General features: G+C 42.5%; 1 protein-coding gene across 4 annotated transcripts in view; it reads left to right on the top strand.

Moving 5' to 3' along the window:
• rpgrip1l (RPGRIP1 like) overlaps positions 1–23,785 on the top strand; it is a 263,930-nt gene that overhangs the window by 162,239 nt on the left and 77,906 nt on the right. For all 4 annotated transcript variants that reach the window (XM_068049460.1, XM_068049459.1, XM_068049461.1 and 1 more), the window contains 5 exons: positions 3,245–3,396; positions 4,992–5,340; positions 7,055–7,260; positions 12,793–12,870; positions 21,955–22,056. In XM_068049460.1, the coding sequence (XP_067905561.1) occupies positions 3,245–3,396; positions 4,992–5,340; positions 7,055–7,260; positions 12,793–12,870; positions 21,955–22,056 (887 nt within the window). The remainder of the gene's footprint in view (positions 1–3,244; positions 3,397–4,991; positions 5,341–7,054; positions 7,261–12,792; positions 12,871–21,954; positions 22,057–23,785) is intronic.

The following is a 23,785-nucleotide window of genomic DNA, read 5'->3' as shown; positions in this document are numbered from 1 at the left end:
ATACATTGTTAATTGCAGCTCAGTGGCATATTGGTGGAAAGATTTTTGGCAAATGTTTTCCTTTTTATAATGTTTTGTGCTGTTTGTGAGATCAGTTTTTAAGTTTCATATATGTTTGATAGCTCTGTAGAATACAATTGGTCACTCCGCAATCATCCAGCCTGGCCTGAACTTCCAAAAAAAATTTGGAGATGTATGTTGCCAAAATCACTGGTTTGTTCTTGAACACCCAGTTTTACTTTCAATTTTGTTTTATGTTTATATTGTGGTTTTGGAAAGATTTACTGAGTTTTTTTAATATTTTAAGGAAAGCATACTTTGTAAAGAAATATATTGTCTCAATATTGGTCAATCACAAATTAAATATTCTTTGCAGCTTCTTTAGCTACACGTTCAAAATTTCTTTGCAAGACCTATTTTTGCAAGAGAGTTAAACAATATGAAGAAGTAAGCTGGATCTCAATCAGCCTTTTCTTTTCAGAGTGGTATGATATTGTTCTTCCTTTAAGACGCTCCTTAAAACTATCTCTTTGATCAAGATTTTAGTCAACTGCCCTAACATCATCTTATGTGGCTCAGTGTCAAATGTTGTTTGATAACATTCCCGTGAAGAACCTTGGGACGTTTTACTACCTTAAAGATGCTACATAAATGTAAGCCATTGTTGTTGTGGTGGGTGTCACAGTTCATGTAATCATTTTATCCAACACTGGTTTTGTCAAAACCTTAATAATTAATTTCAGGGAAGGTGTCATGATCCAAAATCTATGTATAGTCAAACAATAACAAGAAGTTACATTTACACAGTGCCTTTAATGTAGCAAAACAGGCCAAGGTGCTTGACAGGAGTATTACCGGACAGTTTTGACACCAAGTCACGTAAAGAGATTTTAGATGTTTTCTTTGAATAGGATCAGCTTTTAGAACCCAGACTTGAAATTACGGGCTGGATTTTACCAAACCCTGAATCCATGGAGGTGGGGGGCCTGGAGATGGGTCCAGATGAGGCCTGCCACAGACCTCGACACCAGGAGGGCCTGGCCCGATCCTCCCGGCAGCGGCAAGGCTCCAAGATTCCCCACTGCTAGGCGACGGACTCTCAATTTAAATATTCAACTGAATAAAATTAATTAATTTATATAGACTTAACTCCAATCTTGAGGCCCACTATGATCTGTAGCGCGGGGCGGGCACTCCCGTGCTTTCAATTCCCCGTCCGGGGAAAGCCAGCATGACACTGCTGGGGAGGGGGAAGGAGGTAGGATTTTCAGTGCGGGAGTGTCAAGGGTTGGGGTCAAATAAACATAATGAGTATAGGGGATGGTGGGAAGGGTTGAACTTCAAACTTTGTGCAGTTTGTGGGGGAGAAGGTCAGATGTAAAAGTTAGGTTTTTGGGGAGGGGAAGGGAAAATAGTTAATGTAATCGTTATTATGAGGTGGGAAAGGCCCATAAGAAATTTACTTATTTAATTTTGGGGGTGTGTGTTTAAAAATTTAAATTAAGCGACAGGGCTGGCTGCCTTTTAAAAATGGTGGCAGCGTCTGCACACAGGCAGCTGACGCCATTGCCGGCAGTCGAACAGCCTGCCCCCTCCACGAGATTGGTGGGGGGGAGGAGCGGGCTGCTCCAGCTATTTAAATGTGCTGCAGCGTTTGAGATTGTGGCGGCTCTTTGGCGTGCCGTCGCCAGTTTTGAGCTTGCCACCAATCTCTGTTAAAATCTAGCCCAACATTTCATATTCCAAAGTTGCTTGGCAAACCTTTGGGTCTGTTCCTAAGCTTTTGTCATCCAGAGCAATCAGACACAGGAAAAGGCAGAAAAGTTCCATCCTTGAAACCTTGAATTGTGTCAACAGATGCTGCCTAACCTGTTAAGTGTTTTCTGTTTTTGTTATAAAAAAAGGTACTTTTTAAGCTAATCAGCCTTTTTTTAATTCAAACATCACCAGTTTCAAATACATGGGAGGACAAAGTCACACTCATTAGAAAGTTAGGATTGCTGATACCATACAGAAGTGCATCTTTTGTTTGCCAACAGGTCATTTTTAAGAAGTCAGCTTGGACACATGGCTTTTAACCGTCCACCAATTTCAGCAGCTGAACTTAGGTAGAGCTTGCTACTACACTATTGTGCTATTTCCTACATCAGTCATCCTGTGACCTCTGTAAGTGGGATAGACAGTTAATAACACTTTATGCTGTGGGTACATGCCCACAGGGATGGGCTAGAGACTATCCAAAATAAAAAACAAAAAATGCTGGAAATACTCAGCAGGTCTGGCAGCATATGTGGAGAGAGAAGCAGAGTTAACGTTTCAGGTCAGTGACCCTTCTTCAGAACTGGCAAATATTAGAAATGTGAAAGTTTATAAGCAAGTAAAGCGGGGGTGGGGCAAGAGATAACAAAGGAGAAGGTATAGATAGGACAAGGTCACAGAATAGCTGACCGGAAGGTCGTGGAGCAAAGGCTAACAATATGATAATGGTAGACACTATCCAAATTCACTTCATATAGTATTCCGACATACCACAGGTAGTGGAGTCTTTTATTCAATGACTGCTGGATGTGAAAGGTGCCTTTGATTACCATTTAATTGGGATTTCTGTGTCCCAAAAATGAAAGAGTATTGTGGTGGCCCACCTTACTGCTTAGCCCACTCAGCAGGAGATTTAAATACAATTTAAATTATTTTTCCTATTAACCAAGCACCAAAAAAAAAGATTCCTAGGATTATGTGTAAGGAAACTGTTCGGGGAAAACCGTTTTGGTCTCAATGTTGTAAACATATTCAAATAATGTTTTTGTATGATTTATCTGCACATAATGACCAGAGCAATTCTTGATGGAGAAGTGATCCAGTCTTTTTGGCAAAATTGTTTTGATATTTTTAAAGGAACAATTGTACCTCAAACAAACTGTGGAACAAATCAGTAAATTACAATAAATGTATGTGTACTAAGTATTGCTCAGCACAATTTTTGTTTTATTCATGTGTTGAGTAAATAATTAAAAGGAAATTGTGCAGTTTATTGATTGTGTGATGAGAACATTATATGTGCCAATGCATCATAGAAACAGTTAAATCAAAATTTAGGAATTTATGCTATTAAAAGAACAGCAGCTATTTATCAGTAAATAGGTCATGTTCTTGCATTATCCTGATTGTAACTTTCTTCAGTATAATATATTTATGTTTCCCAGCTGCCCTGTCTCCCTTTAAATACACTCACTTTTGAATGCAGGTGTCAGAGGAGATTTTGAAAATTATGGAGCAGTGGAGTATTGGTTTCGGCTACGTGTGGCAATGGCTCAGGCCATTCGACTTTACAAAGAACGAACAAAAGCAATAGGATATATAACTTCTAGTCATCATGCAATTGATCAAACAGAACAGGTGAGCTCTTTGTCATTAAAAATTTTTAGCTGAATTTAGGTTTCATAGCTTTCTTAAAGAGACAAAACTTTTGAAAAAATGTTCTATATAGTAAAAAGCTTTTATAAATGAATGTAAAGATTTTTAATCTCATCACTGTGGTAGAAGTAGAGAGGATTTATATTATGGTGCTGTATCTGTGTGGAAACATGCCTTGTCAATAATTAATAACTGTAAATAATGCAGGAGATTTTAACCGAACTTTAATTATCCCTGATCAAACAGTCGGCCCTTTGAAAGTATATGTGTTGGAACCATAAATTTCCCTCTTCATTTCACATGATTTTATAGTAGCCAGATTTAAAATGGAAAATGTTCTATCTTTAGTGAGTTTCAGATTTGAAGACAGGTGCATATCTTGGACAGTTAGATTGTAGTTGGTTTTATCTTGGCCTTTGGTCATTGTCATGTTCCAGATTTAAACTCTATGGCCGGGATTTAACCATAGGCAGACAGGAACTGGCCACCGACTGAAAAGTCGGTAGCGAGCCCGCTTCCACTTCACCTGGAGATCCGACCTGTATTTTGCGGGTCTCCAGGCTTCAATTGTTCTGAGGCGGGACTTTCACCCACTTGAACTAGGAAGTCCCGCCTAATGGAGCTGCTGGCCAATCAGCGGGCCACTGAATTTTGCAAAACTCACCCCTATGTTGTGCAAATTGTTTAGACTATGACTGCAGAAATGATATTTGTTATTTTTCATGGATTAGAACTGTATTGGGAATGATACCCGATAGAGTTTCCGTATTAACTAACAATATCAAAGAAACAGATTAACTGGTCATTACCTCAATGCTATTTGTGGGGCCTTACAGTGGGTCAAATTGGCCCAAATTTGCCTTTATGCCGGCAGCTACTACACTTCAAAAATAATTCCTTGGCTATAAAGTATTTTAGGATGGCCAGAGAAGTTTGGTCTTTCCTTTTGAAGGTGCATAGAAGTGCCATTGGGCAAACTACTTCCAATTTCCCTCTGCCCTGTGAGCACTCATACATAATATGCACTGTAACAACCTGGGTGAGAGAAGAAAACTGTTCAGAACTGAATACCATCGAGTGTTACAATATAGGTGTATATACTATTCATCAGTTGATTTTAAAACTTGTGTGCAGCAAGCACCTATTTTCTGTGCAGTCTCTGAACAGTTATTAAAAAGTTTAACAAATTTAAAATAAGCTTTTATGGACATCTAGAGAACTGAGTTTTAGTATTAAGTTGATGTAGTTTGTTAGTTTAATCATTCCCACTCCTGTTTCTCATGTCTGTTTTTTTTATTGGATGAATATTCAAATGACAATAACAAAGATAATGGAGATAATTTTAACATAACTTGCCAGTGGAAAACTCATGGGATTAGGTGGAACACTGGTTTTACACCCCACCCAATACGACTTTCCATTGACTTCAATGGGAAATACAATCGGGCATGGTCTGAAACCTGCATTGCACCTGATCTCATCAGTTTCTCAATGGGTGGGTTAAGTTAAAATTTCTGCCTACATCTTTAAGTCTCAAAGCCTTCAATTAAAACAATCTTTTTTCTATGAACCCATAGGTGCACACTGCAGCTCTGGCAGATGGTAATATGAATGAACTTCATATCACTATAAAATCTTGTGACAACCTGCAAACCAAAAGGAAGAACGTCCAACCAAGTCCTTATGCTGTCTACAAGTTCTTTGATTTTGCAGACCATGATACAGCCATCATTCCAAGCAGCAATAACCCACAATTTGATGATCACATGAGATTTCCCGTACCAATTAATGCAGAGCTTGACCGATATTTAAAGTCAGAATTGTTAATTGTTTATGTTTTTGATGATGCAGAGCCTAATGATACTTCTTACCTGGGAAAGGCCAAAGTCCCCCTTATTTCATTAGCTCATAACAAGTACATCACAGGTAATAATTCAAAATACTTTTTCCTTTTGAAAATGAGATTCCCTATTCTTAATTAATTTTCTCCAAGTCTTCCTGTACCAGCAATCATCTGAAGCCACTGAGACATTTGGATGTCGAGTTCCAAGGTCCCCAAAAATGCTGCCCTGAACCAGATACTGATAGATATAAGCAAAAAGCCTGGTGTGACTCTCCGTCTGTACTTGCTTCCCTTTACTTGAAGTACCTGATCTTCTCAGACCTCCCTATGATGAGTTTCTATCTGTAACTGATCATTTGAAGGACAACATGTAGCACAACATGTGGTGGCTCCAATAGATTGCCCCAGAATACTGTTTGCCTGTATAATAAAAGCAAAATACTGCGGATTCTGGAAATCTGAAATATAAACAAGAAATGCTGGAACCACTCAGCAGGTCTGGCAGCATCTGTGGAATGAGAAGCAGAGTTAACGTTTCGGGTCAGTGACCCTTCATCGGAACTGACAAATATTAGAAAAGTCACAGGTTATAAGCAAGTGAGGTGGGGGTGGGGCAAGAGATAACAAAGGAGGTCTAGATTGGACCAGGCCACATAGCTGACCAAAAGGTCACGGAGCAAAGGCAAACAATATGTTAATGGTGTGTTGAAAGACAAAGCATTAGTACAGATTAGCTGTTAATACACTGAATATTGAACAGCAGCAATTGCAAACCTGAAAAAAACAGTGGGTAAGCAAACTGAACAAACTAAGATGAAATGAACTAAATGCAAAAAAAAAAGATTGTAAAAAATGTAAAAAAGAATGTAAAAAAAAAAGGAAGAAAAAAATAACTAAAAATGAAAGTAAAATGGGGGGCTGTCATGCTCTGAAATTATTGAACTCAATGTTCAGTCCGGCAGGCTGTAGTGTGCCTAATCGGTAGATGAGATGCTGTTCCTCGAGCTTGCGTTGATGTTCACTGGAACACTGCAGCAATCCCAGGACAGAGATGTGAGCATGAGAGCAGGGGGGAGTGTTGAAATGGCAAGCAACCGGAAGCTCAGGGTCCTGCTTGCGGACTGAGCGGAGATGTTCCGCAAAGCGGTCACCCAGTCTGCGCTTGGTCTCCCCAATGTAGAGGAGACCACACTGTGAGCAGCGAATACAGTATACTACATTGAAAGAAGTACAAGTAAATCGCTGCTTCACCTGAAAGGAGTGTTTGGGGCCTGGGATAGTGAGGAGAGAGGAGGTAAATGGGCAGGTATTACACCTCCTGCGATTGCAGGGGAAAGTGCCATGGGACGGGGACGAGGTGGTGGGGGTAATGGAGGAGTGGACCAGGGTGTCGCGGAGGGAACGATCTCTTCGGAATGCTGACAGGGGAAGGGAGGGGAAGATGCGACTGGTAGTGGCATCACGCTGGAGGTGGCGGAAATGGCGGAGGATGATCCTTTGGATATGGAGGCTGGTGGGGTGAAAAGTGAGGACAAGGGGAACCCTGTCACGGTTCTGGGAGGGAGGGGAAGGGGTGAGGGTAGAGGTGCGGGGAATGGGCCGGACACGGTTGAGGGCCCTGTCAACCACAGTGGGGTTTGCCTGTATAGTTTGTTTCTGTAGATGAACCCATTTTCCCTGTTAGTGATGAAGTCAAACCTCCAAAGCATGCAGTAATTTTTGAAGTTTTTAAAAGAAAAATTTCTTGCCCTTTCCAGGAAATATCCTTGTTGTACACTTTTATTAATTTATTTCCAGGAACATTTGAACTTACAAACTCTGAAGAACAAGCCAATGGCACATTAGATGTTGAATTAAAATGGATGGTCTCATACTTGCCATCAAATGAATCCATAATGACAGTGGATCAAAGCGAGGTAGTTCCAAAGCAAGGACCAGAAAAGGTGCCAGTAAAAGAGGAATTTAAAGAACCTTCACCTACTGTACCTGAGGGATCAAGTTTGGTAATTAATTTTGTTCAATTTTAATGATTTAAAATGTTGCTTGATTTTATCAGTTTTTCAAATTTGCTAATATTTCCAAGAGTTTTAACATTATGAAGTTTTTCTTGATCGTGGGGGGAATTTTATGGGACCTGCAAGAGCAGGTTTCATAGCAGGTGGGTGACTTAATAAGGCGGGAGTTGATATTTCGATCTCTCAGCAACAGATTAAAATTTAGAGATTAAGTCAGCTGCGTTTTTGTGGCACCCGGTTCTTGTCTGTTTAAAGTTAGCATACACCAGTCATCTTTGTGCAATTGTGTCTGAGGTCAGTGATTTTCTTTCTTGAACTCTTCAGCACAAGGCAGGGCAACTTTAGAATAGATGTTTGTCTTCAGATTCGGGACCAATAATGGCGAATTGGGTTGGGGTGGGGTGTGTGAGTTTGAGAGGGGTTTGGGTGACTGGAGTTGTGGAAGAGGGAAGCCAGGGAGGGCAGAGGGTGAGGTTTGGGTGCCTGGAGGTGCAGAGGAGGGAAGGGGCTAGCGTTCTGTGTGTGGATTCAGTGGTGGTGGTGGTTGGGGGGTGTTTGGAGCAGATAATGATGGTGAGGTGCATGGTGGACCTAAAGGGAGGGGTCAATACTTTCAACGTTGAGGTCCTGTGGGGCAAACTCAGGGTGCTGGCTGGCAGAGGGAATGGTCACAGTCACAGGGGGAAGTGATGCGGCTGGGGGGGGGTGGCGGGGGGCAGGGTGCAGGTCCAAAGTCTTGTTGGGTATTAGAAGACCTCGTAGGAAGGGGCACAGAATTGGACGACTACATTCAGGTTGATGGTCGGAGGATCTAGGGTGAGAGTGGGCATTTTGATATGGACAGGTGTAGGCACAGAGGGGAGAGATGGCATGTAGACATTGATAATTACGTGGTCTAGTAATTTGAGGGAGGTTCAAGTGTCATAGAGGGAAAGCGCAAGGTAATGTTGGGTGGGTCAAGGGTGATGGGGCAAGCTGGAAGGTGGCAGGAGGAGGGTGGAAAGTGGAAGATCTTGCCTCGAATCGTATGCACACCATTTTGCCAAATGAAATGATAAATCACATGGATATGCCAGGAGTGCAGATCAAAGTGGGATGAGACCAGTTTAGGGTGGATGGAGTTGCTGCTATACACAATGAGAAGCACATAGACCTATCTGTTCATGAGTTCAATGGTTGAACATAGTCAAACAAATTTTCATTTCAATGCCTGTCTCATGGACACAATTATAAAGCTGCAATGACATGGGTCTCGTACACCCAATATTTTTGCAAACTCAGGAGCAAGAGAAGAGGATGTGACAGAGAAGGGCTCTTGCTGCTCAGCGGCTGAAGCCACAATGCCAGCAGCAGGCAGCACAATGGTGTGACTGCTCAGAATGATGCCATCCAGGGAAGGCATTATCGAAGATGGCGCTGGTGCGTCACCATGTCCTCAGGACAAGGACTAACGACCTTCAGATGTCGGCAAGGCAATGCCAGAGGTGTCTGACGATTTTAGGGGGAAATGGTCACTGAAATATGTGGGATCATTGAGTAGGACCTGTGGCTTTGGTGGGAACCTCATGCCAGTTGACCTCAAGGTGACTGCAGCACGCAATTTGTTCGCAAGCAGTGCTTTCTGGGGCTCAACAGGCAACATATGTGGCATCTCACAGGCTCCCACACATAGCTGCATAAAGGAGGAGACCAATGCCCAAATATATATATAAGAAAAACATTGTGACCAAATATATATAAAAAAAAATTTCAGAGTATTATGGGCCCCCCATTTTACTTTTATTTTTAGTTATTTTTCTTTTTCCTTTTTTAAATTTTTTTTGTGTTTATTTTATTTTATTTCATCTTAGTTTGTTAATTTTGCTTACCCAATGTTTTTTTTTATGTTTATACTTGCGACTGTTCAGTTTTCAGTCCGTTAACACCCTATCTGTGCTAATGCTTTGTCTTTCAACACACCATTAACATATTGTTTGCCTTTGCTCCACGACGTTCTGGTCAGCTATTCTGTGATCCTGTCCTATCTACACCTTCTCCTTTGTTATCTCTTGCCCCACTCCCGCTTTACTAGCTTATAACCTTTCACATTTCTAATATTTGCCAGTTCTGAAGAAGGGTCACTGACCTGAAGCGTTAACTCTGCTTCTCTCTACACAGATGCTGCCAGACCTGCTGAGTATTTCCAGCATTTCTTGTTTTTATTTTAGCACCATCATAACATCACTTTGAGTGCACCTGCACCACCTGACGTCTACGAGTTGTGAGTAAACTCGGACAAACTGCTTTGCAAGATATAGAATGGAGAGCCAGATGAGCCTCAATATGAAGCTTTATCCCACAGATGTGGGATGTGCAAAACTGCACTCAACAATCAGTGAAGAATGAACACACAAACAAAAAATTTTCGACAATAAGGGTCATGTCTGTTACTCCTTTGTAAGCATCAAAGCATGCCAGCCAGGAGACATGCCATTATATTTAGCTCTCTAACTAGGCAATTTTCAAGAAATAATGAAATTGTACAAAATAATAAAGCAGAAAAAATATATTGTGAACTATTTACATGTGTAATATTGTTGACCACCCGTGCCAACTGTGCTCATAATTCCTTAATTTTACGCTTTCTCCTGCTACGTCTTGGTACAACCCCGACATCAACAGCTGAGGTAGAAGCAGTCTGCTCAATGTGCTGTCCCATTGCCCTGGATAACCATGTTTGACGTCCTCTGGAGGTATGGGACCTTAAGAGCTCCATCCTACTGGGGTCTCCAGCACTGGGGCATCCCCCTTGGGTTTGCCTGCTGGTCAATGTCAGGGGGGGAAGAGGAGACGACACTCACCCTGGGGTGTTCTGAAGGGAAGACTCCAGAATGGCTGGTACACGTTCCTCCTTTATCTGGATGTATGATGGCACCCGCCTGTCTCCCTGAGTGGAAGAGGCACCAGGAGGGAGGTCCAGGTGCCTCATCCCCCTCTCGCTTAGCCATTGCTATACAGAGCCCATGGCTACAGGAATGGAATGCAGGTCAGTGCGCATATGGGTCGAGTGCTCAATCTGGCCCTCCATGACAGTCACTGCACTCTCCATGGAAAAAGTCATGCGCTCACACACCTGGGACATGACAAATGTCATGGCTTGCATAGACTCCTCCATTGCCTGCACAAAGCTGCGCATTACCTCTGGCATCTCAGAGAGATGTTCCCCATACATTTGCTGCATTTCCAGCAGTCTTCTTGTGGCTTTGACCAGAGGACTATAAATCAGCGTGGGCCTCAGCAGCAACCTGGTCCCCAGCAGCCTTCTGAATGTCAGGGGACCCGGCTGTAACATTCTTCCTCAGCGGCTGGGACATGTCTGTGCCTTGTCCACCAGATTACGGCCCTGATTTCACATGCAAACCCCCCTGCGGACAGTATGGATGGAACTGCACTGGCGGAGGATGGAGAAGAGGCAGGTGACAGTGCGCTCTCTGGGGAATTGGCATCATCGTTCCCCAGAGGTGGAGTCAACAGCTTGCTGGCGTGCCATTGTGCGATTGTGGGCATCTGCATTGGAGAACAAACAGAAGCACATTAAGCATCGTCACAGCATGAGCGCATCACTTTTTCGCGCAGTCCTCTTGTGTGCCCATATGGCATCAACAGTAAGGTTGGCTCTTCCTCCTATGCCTAGACAATCCAGCCTCACTGTCCATGATGGCTCGTCTTCCCTCCTCTCCTGCTATCTCGACTGCCTCCTCTGCTGGGGTCAGGAGTATAAGATCTGGAACACCATCCCACACCTCCCCCCCCACCGGCCTTCTTGGTTCACTCATTGATTGTGGGTCTGTTTGTCCTGCACAAGAAAGTGCTGAATTGATGACACGTCAAGTGACGCCTAACACCTCTTTTCTGCATGTATCCCCAATACTCATTCAGGCCTGTCAGTTGCATGCTGCAACCAAGCACGACCAGACTCCAAACTTCCATTTTCTCTGGACATGTGACATCAAGGCTGATCACGCATTCACCCACCTGGCATGGATGCCCACTGACAGACATAATGTTTTGAGGGCTGCACAAGATACCATTTGTTAAGATTCAGCTGCATCACTTACCTTTGCCGATCTGAACAGGTTATTGACCCGTTTGCAGCTAGGTTTTCATTGAACCCCATGATTCAACACCTCCTCTGCCATTTCCATCCAGGTTGCCTTGGTCAGGCGGGTGGGTCTTCTCGTGCCATCTGCAGGAGTCCAGCCTTTCCCTGACGGCTTGGAGGAGCATCTGCAGGGAGGCATCACGGAATGTGGGGCTGGTCTCTGCCAACTGGCTGACATATAGGGCGGCGCAGTGGTTAGCACCGCAGCCTCACAGCTCCAGCGAGCTGGGTTCGGTTCTGGGTACTGCCTGTGCGGAGTTTGCAAGTTCTCCCTGTGACCGCGTGGGTTTCTGCCAGGTGCTCTGGTTTCCTCCCACGGCCAAAGACCTGCAGGTTAATAGATAAATTGGCCATTGTAAATTGCCCCTAGTATAGGTAGGTAGGTGGTAGGAGAATGGTGTGGATGTGGTAGGGAATATGGGATTAATGTAGGATTAGTATAAATGGGTGGTTGTTGGTCGGCACAGACTCAGTGGGCCGAAGGGCCTGTTTCAGTGCTGTATCTCTCTATGACTCTATGTTGGTGATGATAAAATCCAATGATAAATGACAAATACAAAGGGAGACTGGTGATGGTGTAGCAGAGGTGTAAAGACGGGTGTGGGTGGGTAAAATTTATACTAATTTAAGGGGAAAGACCTAGAATACCCTGCCTAAAGAAAAACGGCCGCGCTAATGAGCCTTCATGATTGTCCTGAGGATTATTTATAGTTGTGCCGCACATGATGCTTTGCGGACTGACGGCAGATTCCCCCAATGAAAATCATTTCCCGCCACCTGATCGCATGTGTCTCCTGTGTCCACCACCGGAACTTTGATTTTCACTTATAACCGCGTGGGAACTGGCAAAAAGGGAGGGAAGGAGATAGAAAATTGCGGGTTGTACACACATATGCCCTCCCTACAGATAAGAGTCTACACCAGGAACACACAATTAGAAAATGTATTCTTATGTTTAAAGTGGAAGAAGGGAAGGGTAGGTGCACTGCAATGATACAAAACATTGTACGATAGCAAGTAGGACTGCAGAGTGGTATGAAGCAGGATTAATTCTTTCAGTCCACTCTGTCCTTAGTTTCAGTTGCACTGCTGCAAAGAGGTGAAGCCTGGATACCATCTCTTGGGAGGCAAGGGAAAATCAGATGGGCAGTGTCGGTTGAACTTCTTTTGCATTCTCTTTGGGAAGAAGTCAATAGTATAATTGGCAGAGACAAAGAAGTAGGCTTTTTTCCCTAACCCTTGGGTGCAGAGAAGATGTGTGTCCTGGGGACTATTAAGGGAAAAATATTAGGGTAAATAAAAGATAACTTCTGGGGAAAGAAAGAATGAACATTCACAATGTTTTTGAAGTCTGATTCTGTGAAATTTTTTAATTTTAGGTGCAGAAACCTAGAAAGCCTGATAATAAAGAAGAAAGAAGAGTATCTTGGGCAGTTGAAGAGATTTGTGACAGTCCAGTAAGTGAATTAGCTTATTGGCTAAATTTTGTTGTAGGAGGGAATCTAATCGCATCTGCTGTAAGTTAAACTTGCCCTTGCACATTTAGGTTTTTAAAATTTTTGCTTGACAAGTTGCTGAAAGGGCAAGCTGATAACGTCACAGCAAAGGAAACAGGGCATCTGGGACCTGAATGAACAGGGCAAACAACTGTGTATTTCCTTAATCAATCAGAATGAAAGATTGTGAAATTAACTATGCAAGACTGAGAAGGAAATGTAAGTTAGAGTGGGTGAATTCAATAACAAATTAGGTACAGAAAGAGAAGTAAAATAAAGAGAAAATGAAAGATTGGATTCACAGAGAGAAAGAAGAGTCAAAAAGAAAAAGGAAAAAAGTCTTTATTTTAAATTTGACATTTTTAAATCCTCCAACAATTAAAACCGAAGTAATAATATTCCATACTTGTAATAGTTAATTTTCAGTGCTACAAAGGTTGACTGGCCATTATTAACACTGGCGCATAGTTAAAATGGTACTTAGACTGAAAGGACGTCTTCACTTTCTGTGGCGAGTTTAGTTTGTATCCACCATGCAAATACAGCATAATCATGCCATTCAATGCATTACGATGGTGAGGCAGTTAGTGACATGCCATTTTCGCAAAGCTAATGGCAGAGAATATATGGCCCATTATGATTTAATTTCTTCCAGAATTGTAAGCCATAAAAAATGGAACTCCAAGCAACAATTGCAAATAAGAATATGAGAAGACATGGAATTGGAAAAGCTCTTTTAGCCCAACAAACACTTTCCTCAAACCATGTACGGTCAACCACAGTCATTTGATTTCCTGAGAGAACTCTGCATAAATATTCCCTGATCCTCACGGGTTATTAAGCAAATGTCACACCTCCACTATCCAGTCTTAATCTTCGGCTCTCCAAACAATGGTTGGATCCAAGAAACACAGAAACATTTGTTTTCCTTTCCTTTAAGTATTTTATCATCTTCGTATTAACCTATCTCTCTGGCTGCCAATCCTGTCTCCAACCAGATATTTATCCAGCTCCTTTTGAAAAATTTAATGAACTAATTTTCCTCAGACTTTGTGAGAAAACATTTCTTCTAATCTTTGGTCTCAGTTGAGGCTTGTTAATTTTAAACCTATGTTCAGTGCTCACAATTTTGGTCAGACTTATGGTTGGAATGCATGGAGTCCATCAGCACCTGGGGAAGTTTATTGATGTGTAGGTTTTGAGTACTTCAGCAGAAGACAGTTCTGGTTGGGGGTTCTGAATCCTGGTACCAGCCTGTCTTTCCCTTTCTAGGGTGCTAGTGACCCTGAGTATACTTCCAGCATTTTCAGTCTTTATTTTGGATTTCTTTCATCTGCAGTTATTTTCATTTTTTCCTTATATTACTTCTCATGTATTTTCATTACCTTACTTAGGTATTTTCTTGTCAAACTGTTCTTTTTATGCCTTTTAATTGACTCATTGTGATACGTCATCCACTTTCAGCTTTTTTCCAAATTTCCAAAAATATCCATTTGGCCATTCCACACAATGACCCTGATATTTTTATCGAGGCCAGGAAGATTCCAGGGAGGGTTCAAATGGCTGGGGAGCATGTCAAGGTCAGGCCCAGGCTTCGGGGGAATTAGGCCTGTGACGGTGTTAGAGGGTAGAGAGAAGCCATGATTGGCAGAGAGGAGGCTAAAGGCTTCCTTGAAGGGGCAGGGTAGCATTCCTGCTCCTTCTGACCCACAGGGAGTGCTATCAAGGAAATAACCTTATTGAGCCTGCACCTTCCACCTCCCTTTTACAGCTAGGTTTCCCTAGCTCTGGGAAACCCAAACGGCATTTGTAAATTTAAATCAGGCTCCTAATTGCATTGAGGAGCCTAATTTAAATATGCTAATAAATTGTGTGATTTCTCCACAGCAGGACACTTGCACTCCAAAATACTGCCGTGACAATGATGGCAAGTGCGTATGCGGGTTTGAAGAGATGTTCCCATTTTAAAATTTTTTACCCATTCCTCACGCTCTCCTCACCTGTCATGGGGGAGTCAATCACAAGGCCCGTATCTCTCTTCCTACCTTAATTTCTGCTAAAGAACTGGCTTAATTTTTTGCTTTCCAATGCTGAAGCAGGATTTATACCCAAAACGGTAACCTGTCTTTTCTCCTTCCAAAATCACAAATGGACATATTGGGTTTTTCTAGCATTTTCCATTTGTATTTCAATGCTATGGTTTTTACTGGTTTCAAGCAAAAGTCTGACATAGTCATACTCACCAATTCTTCCATCACCATCACCATCCCTGGGTATGCCCTGTCCCACCGGCAGGCCAGACCCACCAGACACAGTGGCATGGTGGTATAATGTCAGGAGGGACTGGTTCTGGGGGTCCTCAACAATAACTCTGGACCTCATGATGTCTCATTGTATCAGGTCAAATGGGCAAGGAAACCTCCTGCTGATTACCACCTACCACCCTCCCTCAGCTGATGCATCAGTGCTCCTCCATGTTGGGCACCACTTGAAAGAAGCACTGAGGCTAGCAAGGGCCCAGAATGTACTCTGGGTGGGGGGGGAGCCTCAATGTCCGTCGCCAAGAGTGGCTCATTAGCACCACTATTGATCAAGCTAGCTGAGTCCTGAAGGACATATCTGCCAGACTGGGCCTGTGGTGAGAGAACCAACATGAGGAAAAAGCTATTTGACCTTGTCCTCACCAATCTACCTGTCACAGATGCGTCTGTCCATGACAGTATTGGTAGGAGTGGCGCAATGTCCTTGTGGAGACAAAATCCCTTCTTCACACTGAGGACACCCTCCATCGTGTTGTGTGGCACTACCACTGTGCTAAATGGGATAGATGCAGAACAGATTTAGCAGCTCAAAACTGGGCATCCATGAGGCACTGTGGACCATCAGCAGCTGTAGAATTGTATTCAACCACAATTTGTAACCTCATGGCCTGGCATATCCGTCACTCTGCCATTATCATCAAGCCAGAGGACCACCTCTGGTTCAATGAGGAATCTAGGAGAGCATGCCAGGAGCAGCACCAGGCATACCAAAAAATAAGATGCCAATCTGGTGAAGACTTGCTGCACCCTTAGATAAGCTGTTACAGTACAGCTACAACACTAGTATCTAGCTGACAATGTGAAAAATAGCCCACGTCCAGGTACCGTTGCTGAATTCCACACCATCAAAATCCTGGGGGTTATCATTGACCATAAACTTATTTGGCAAACCATATAAATACCATGACTACATGAACAGGCCGAAGGCTGAGAATTCTGTAGTGAGTAACTCACCTCTTGACTCCCCAATGCCTGTACACCATCTATAAGGCACAAGCCAGGAGTGTGATGCAATACTTTCCACTTGCCTGAATGAGCGCAGCTTCCACAACACTCAAGAAGCTCAACATCATCCAAGACAAAGCAGCCCGCTTGATCGGCACCTCATCCACCACCTTAAACGTTCAATCCTTCCACCACAGATGTACAGTGGAAGCAATGTGTACCATCTACAAGATGCACTGAAGCAACCCACCAAGGCTCCTTCGACAGCACCTTCCAAACCTGCGATATCTACAACCTGAGAAAACAAGGGCAGCAGACACATAGGAATACCACCACCTGTATGTTCCCCTCCGAGTCATACACCATCCTGATTTGGAGCTATATTGCCGTTCCTTCACTGTCGCTGGGTCAAACTCCCTCCCTAACAGCACTGTGGGTGTACCTGCACCACATGGACGGCAGCGGTTCAAGAAGGCAGCTCACCACATCTTTCTGAAGGGCAATTAAGAATGTCAGCGACGCTCACATCCCAAGAACAAAGAAAATAAAAGCTGACTTGCATATTAATTTGCATAATTTAGAAAGTAAATTGAATGACATGGAGTCATAAAAGAACGTACTGGAGAACTGGAAAATTACAACAGCTATATTAGAATACAGAAACCAGTTTGATTCAGTAATTAATTAATAAATTGATGAAAATACACAGCAGATTTGTTTGCATCTGGGTAGAAAAAAGTTAGTTTAATGTTTCAGGTGGGCATTTTGTGAGCACCCTGTTGTGACAAGTAACAAGCACTGCCACCACTCGAACAGGGCCCTTTTTCTGGTGCCTACAGCACTTGCCTGATTCATGTGTAAGCCTCATTGATGCATGCAGATTGGGGTCCTATGATGTCATTAGGATCACAGTACCATTTCAACCATCGAATGAGCTGAGTACCTGCCACATTCACCCCACTCAGTAACACCTGTGAAGAAAGAAGCGAAGACCCTAAAATGTAACACAGAAGCAAAATACTGCAGGAACTGGAAATCTGAAATAAAAAGAGAATATACTGAAAATACTCAGCAGGTCAGGCAGCATCCGTAGAGAGATAAATGGAGTTAACATTTCAGGTTGATGACCTTTAATCAGAACTAATCAACCTGAAAGGTTAGTTCTATTTCTTGCTCCACAGATGCTGCTTTACCTGCTGAGTATTTCTAGCATTTTTTGTTTTTATGCACGAAAACATAAGTTTTAAACTTTTCCTTGTGGGTAAGGGTGAGCCTTTGGTACCCATAAGCAAAGTTTGAGCCTATTCTGCTCTGAACTGCCCACCCTTTCCCAGCTATTGAGACCTACCAAAAAGCAGCTCCATGACTTACCTTTGTGCCAGCAGGCAGCCTTTGCGCCGTTCAATCTTTGCCTGCCAGCAGCCATTCATCTGCCTCTTTATGGCCATTTCGTGCAGGCACCTAATCAATGTGACGTAAATGAGGTCTGGTTGTTAAAATAACAAGAAAGCAATTACACTTAAATAGCAGAGATCCAAAGCTTTAACCGTCATTCCAAGTATCAGAGTTCCACTGGATCATTGATGATCTGATGTAGCCAGGTTAACTGAGGATGGCTCCGTGTCCCCACCAATCAGGAGCAGGTCACCTTCCTCACCAGATTCCGGCCATCAGTGTTCAATGTCTTGTTTCCAAGACGGGTTACGTGACCAAAAAGTGTTCGGTGACGATTTCAATCTACCCAAGCCCGGACCTCGTTGTTATGACTACATTGTGGATGAAGTCAAATTATCTAATTTCCAACAGTTGCTTCTGACAATACATATGAAATGTTTCCAGTCTCTTCGTATCCTGCTTAAGCAGCATGCAGGTTGCAATTCCATTTAAAAGTATTAGAAGGACACAGGTTTAATACATATATGCTTTTGTGGGAATTTTCACTTCATTTTAAATACACTTCCTGATTAGGTCCTTCATTGCTAAAGCTGCTAAGGTAATTCTCCTCGGTATGCCTGGGTCCCCCCAGTTACTGTGTTGTAAGGTTTTGTTTTTTTATTAAAAACTTAGAATTCTTTGTGTTTTTAAAAAACTGAAAAAAGGATGTTCAGTGGACATTTAAGATACCTGCAAATAGTTGGAATTTTTGCAATGTTTTGAAAGGAAGTCCATAACAACAGCTGAACTTTATGGGTGCTTTGAAAGGAAGTTGAACTTGTACAAGGACAGGAAAGCAAGCAATTTCAAAGAAACCACAGGGGTTTGACCTTCCTCAGAGCAACTTTTTTGAGTGACAGACGAGACACTATGTCTGGACATATGACCATGTTCAGGAAGGTTTTTTCACTTTGGACCCTTTAAAAGCCAGTGTGTTGGACAAAGAGCAGGCATTTGAAAGCTTTGCTTTGGCCTGCCTGGAGCAAGAGAGGAAGACCCAGAAAAGTGTTACCTCTCTCTGAGAAGAAACCCTGTATTTGAAAGGTGGCAGATTTCTGTTGCCTCCTGAAGAATCCCTGCATCTAGTGTGGTTCCTGCTGCCTCCTGTGTGCTTAGAAATCCTGAATTCTGAAGAATGCCTCTACTGCTAGACTGCTGCTGACCTAAGCAGACCTGTTGCAACACCCCTGCTGAAAGATCTATGTGATGCCTGCTGCAGTTAAATTGCCATGAACGCCTACCCATCACAGACTGTTCATCAACCTCACCTGGAGAGACTTCAAGTGGCACCCGACTATTTGACTCTGGGACACCTCACCGTACCGAAGACATCCTACCAGCATGTGATAAACTCAGTCATTTTATTTTTTTCCTTTCTATTCCTAAGAAACGGCTGTAAAGCAAAAAATTCCTTTTCCTCGGTTAACCGTTCTTTTTTTTGAATGTATGTATGTGTGCATGAGGTTCAAGGAACTAAGGAGCTTTTTCTATATATGGATTTATCTCGTTAGTAGTTAATACCTATTATTTTTTTCTTAAAAATAGTTAATGTTGTTGTTTAAAGAAGCCTGGTTTGGTGTGCTTTATTCTGGGGGACAAATAGAGTGGCCAATTTGGCTATTTGTCAGTAGGTAGGAAACTTTCTTAATATGCTGTGACCTGTGGAGTAGTGGGACTGAATTACAGTGCATTACTCCCGCCTTGGTCGTAACAGCTGCCTGGATACATAAAGTCCTCCACTGCCTCCATATTTGAATATCAACTTGAGTATCTTTTGCAATATTTGGACTGGCACCCTAGACTCTTGTCTTTGCCTGAGAAACTATTAAACCACAGATGGCTAACTTGTACTCCAATACATTACTAAAGTCACTCGCATCCTGATCAAGGAAGGTGACATCATCTGCATAATCCAGGTGCAGAAAAGAAGTCTGATTGACAGTAATGTTTGTATTTGCAGGTTAAGGTTTCAATCCATTGCATGACAGAATAGGGTTGGAGCCAGGATGCATCCCTGCCTTACTCCAGATCTGATGTCAAACCTCTCAGAGTTATGATTTTCCAGTCAGACCCGTACTCTGCACCATTGCATAGAACTTGAATTAGCTGCAGGAGATCGTCAGGGGCCCTAATGCTTTGTAAAGCTTTCCACCGGGCATTGCTGTTAACTGCAACAAAGGTTGTCCTGAGATCTAAATATGCGACTTCCAGAAGGGAGTTGAATTCTCAAAGAATCTTGGGCAATAGATGAAAAGCAAATATGGTGTTCATTGTAAATCTCCCACTAGTGTAACCCGATTTCTCAGTGTGACGATGTTTCATCAGGAGTGGCTGAAGCTGGGGAAGTAGGATGTATGAAAAGACTTTTCCAGAAACAGGAGTAGGCCATTTAGGCTATCGAGTCTGTTCTGCCATTCAGTGAGGTCAAGGCTGATTTGTGAACTACCTCCATGTACCCACCTTTGCACCATATCCCTTAATACCTTTGGTTAACAGAAGTCTATCCATTTCAGTTTTAAAACTAACAATTGGCTCAGCGTCAACTGCCTTTTGCGGAAGAGAGATCCAAACTTCTACCACCCTTAGATGTAGAAGTATTTCCTAACTTCATTCCTGAAAGGCCAGGCTTTAATTTTTAGGCTATATCCTCTAGTCCTAGATACCCCAACCAGCGTAAATAGTTTTTTGTCACCCTCTGCTGTTCCTTGTATCTCTCCCATTCACCAGGATCTGTACTAATTTTTGCATTCTTGTATTTTGGTAAAGGGAAATAGGGGGAACAGGAGAGGGCCACTTATCCCATTGAGCCTGTTCTGCCATTCAGTGACATTACCCTTGAGAAATTTGAGAGTTATACAGTCGAGACCAGTAGCTTGGCTATATTGTATTTTCTTTAGAGCCGCGCAGACATGTTCCATTGTAAGCATATCAACAGATCTCAGAAGCGTTCAGATTATATGCAGCTAATGACTTCAGGAATGAGCATGGTGTTTTGGGGTGGTTCCGTGCATATTCATAATGTTCTTTCCAACTTTTCAGGCTTTTTTTTGAGTTGAGCATATGCAGCTATTGGCCTTCTTTATAAGCTGTTAAACCTGTATGGTGTCCAGTTGTGGGTTGGAGTGATTGAATAGCTTTAAATGTAGGTCGTATGGATTAGTTCTGATTCCTCTTGCCTCGTTTTACAGGTTCTTAGACTTCCAGGCCCCTTTTGCTTTGCCTAGGTGATGTCTTGTAGCCATTTGCAAATGGTGTCATTGTGACACTGCTTGGCTTCAGATTTCTTTTGTAGCATTTGTTTTGTTTCATCAGATGACCAAGGACGTTGCTTGTTGCATTTTGGTCCTTTGACAATGTCTGAGGCTTCTCGAATAGCTGTACTTATGGCTCTTTGAGCTGATTCTGCATCATCCAGTAGAGTGCCAATGTATCAAACTTATTTTGCACTGTGACAGAGTACTTGTTAACAAGTTCTGAATTCTTGCAGGCACATGAGTCATATATCATATGAGATACACTCCTATGTTGAATTCAAGGGATAATTGTTATTTTTGCAATGAGGAGGTGGTGATCATTATTGGCTGGTGGCTGTGCCTCTGTAAACCTGGTATGATTTAACTGTGCTGCGATTCCAGACCAATATCTTATGCAACTCCTGGCGGTTACAACATCTGAACCAACTACCTGCAATGGTGCTGATATATGATGCACAGAAGGAGAGGCATCTTTGCGAATTATTGTTTATTGTTCCAGAGCCAAAAGGGCCAAGAATAGTTCTGAAACCACTTCTGAGGCAGCCAGGTGTGCCAGTCATGTCTCCAAGTATAAGTTCATCATGCAGTGTAATTGTTTGTATCCACTCTATTAACTGCTGATAGACACCAGTAAGACGAATTCTGTGGCTTCTTCAGTGGGTCCGTAAACCGCAATAATGGACATCTGCAGCCGTCTGACCTATAAAAGACAAATTATGCTTGAAATGATTTGCAAGGCAAAGGAGTTGGATCAAAGATATTAGGGGAGTTTGAGATGAGCTGTATGCTAGGATAGGTGAATTGCAATAGTAGAGGATGTGATGAGACAAATGGCTTTTCTCATCCTTTACTTTTCTTACATTCTTACCCAAAGTGCTAACTTGTCTTTTGGTGCTGATGGACTTGCTGTGCACTTCCAGCACTTTATGTTTTATTTATTCAGAACTCCACTGCCTTAAATTAGTATCTTCTATTGAAACTCAGTAAGATACTAATTTAACACAAGTGCTGAAAAACAGTTGTGAATTTAATTACATCAAACATTGTTGGTTTTGCATCTAGTTCCTATTTTTTGTTTTGTTACTTTGCAGCTAACAACAGCAGCAGATGGACTTGATGTTCAAGTCCCTTGTGTTAAAGGCAAGTCAAATGAGGTGAAAATTGCTACAACAGAGTCTGAACCAATTAGTCAGGTATGTAAAAAGAAATGTTATTATAACTGGGTAGAGTTCTGAATTTTCTGTCACCTTGATATATTGCCTGTCATCAGTAGGGTAAAACCATTTGGGTTACTTTCCTTTTGTACCATATGTGAACCAGCTCCTTCCTCGTCTGACCATCGTTGGATATCCAAGTTGCCTGATGGATGGCTGTGATGGACAGTGCCAACAGTCCAGTGTAACGATTGCAACAGCAAGAGAAGAAACATTTAACAGAGCTTTTTCATATCATTTTTTTTCACTCTGCAGCGGCAATCTAAAAAGAGCGATTGAAACACCTTTGCAAAAATTTACTTTTAGAAATACACATAAAGTTCACTTCATGCAGTTGGTTCTAAATGGCCCAGGACTCAAAGTTGTGCAATCTGTTACTTTTATCTCTCTCGTTACCTTTTTTAAAAACATGAAGATTTGTTTCTTCAACTTTTCAGTAACATGGTGGGAGTCTTCATGAGTTGTTGGTACCAACAGAGCACATTTTCAGGCCTGAATTAGGTAACATGATGAGAGGGGGCCAGAAGCTGGAGGCACATCCAAAATTAAGCATTGGGTCTCATCAGCAAAATTCCGGAGAGCTGCAGATGCCAATTGGGCATCTAGAGCTGCTTGCCTCCTGACTAATTTGGATGGCTGCATCTCTGACAGCAGCCCTCAGGTAGGAGGTCCTGAGAAGGGGTAGAAGAGGAGAGGTGGATTGGGGTTTGGGCATCGTTGGCTGACAGCAGCCCTAAAAAGTGGTCTGGAGCCAGCAGGAGCACTGCTGCTTCTACTGCCTCCACAGGAAAGTAGGTTAAAAAGAAGATACTTTACTTTTCATTGCCAGCCTCTGGTGGTCCCTTTATGAACCTTTGATTGAGCTTCAGCAAGAACCTGAGCAGAACCTTGCAGTTCTGCTGAATTTCCGGGACGGGTTCTTGACAAGGTATTAAGTCCCTCATTAGCATATACAAGGAACCTAACATCTATTTAGGCAGCTTCCAGGAATGCCTGAATATTGTCTGAGTGAAAGTAGTGTTGGGCATATTTCAGGCACCTTTGGAGCACTGGACATAGTCCAACAAAATTGGACCTTTTTGCCCCTGTTGTGTATTTGAGAACATGAGCAGCAAGCACAATTTCTTTCCCCGAGAGTTTTCCTCCAGGTGATAGCAGTATTTATGGACCTAAGTCTAGTGTATTCACCAGTGGAAATTCTCCTTGGCATTCAGAAACAACAGTCCATTTGGAGAAAGAAACATAGGGTTAACATTTCAGATCAATGACATTTCGTAGGAACTAATGAGAGGTCATCAATCTGGAATGCTAACCCTACATTTCTCTCTTCATAAATGTTACCTGACCTGCTGAGTGTTTCCAGCAGTTTCTGTTTTTATTTCAGATTTCCAGCATTGGCAGTATTTTGTTTTTTGTCGAATTAAGAGCGATCTGTTTAATGTTATGATAGCACTTGTCACTCAACTGAGTCAGTCGTGCTCCTACTTTACAAGGATACTGTCGAAATTGGATGTTGAGGTGCAAGTGGTAAATGTTGATCCTATTAGTTCAGCACCCAATAGGAATTCTGAAAACTTATGGGGAGAGAAATTGGACTTTGTAGCTTCCATTTTTTAGGTGCTACATGGGCTCCTACTATTCAAAAATAGGGTACAAGATGCATGTGCGCACACTTCCTATGCTTCAAGCCATTTTGGTAAAGGGGGGT

Source organism: Heterodontus francisci, chromosome 17, assembly GCF_036365525.1.
Source record: "Heterodontus francisci isolate sHetFra1 chromosome 17, sHetFra1.hap1, whole genome shotgun sequence".
NCBI lineage: Eukaryota > Metazoa > Chordata > Chondrichthyes > Heterodontiformes > Heterodontidae > Heterodontus > Heterodontus francisci.
The sequence above is the reverse complement of the archived record's forward strand: the minus strand, read 5'-3'. Positions and strand labels throughout refer to the sequence as shown.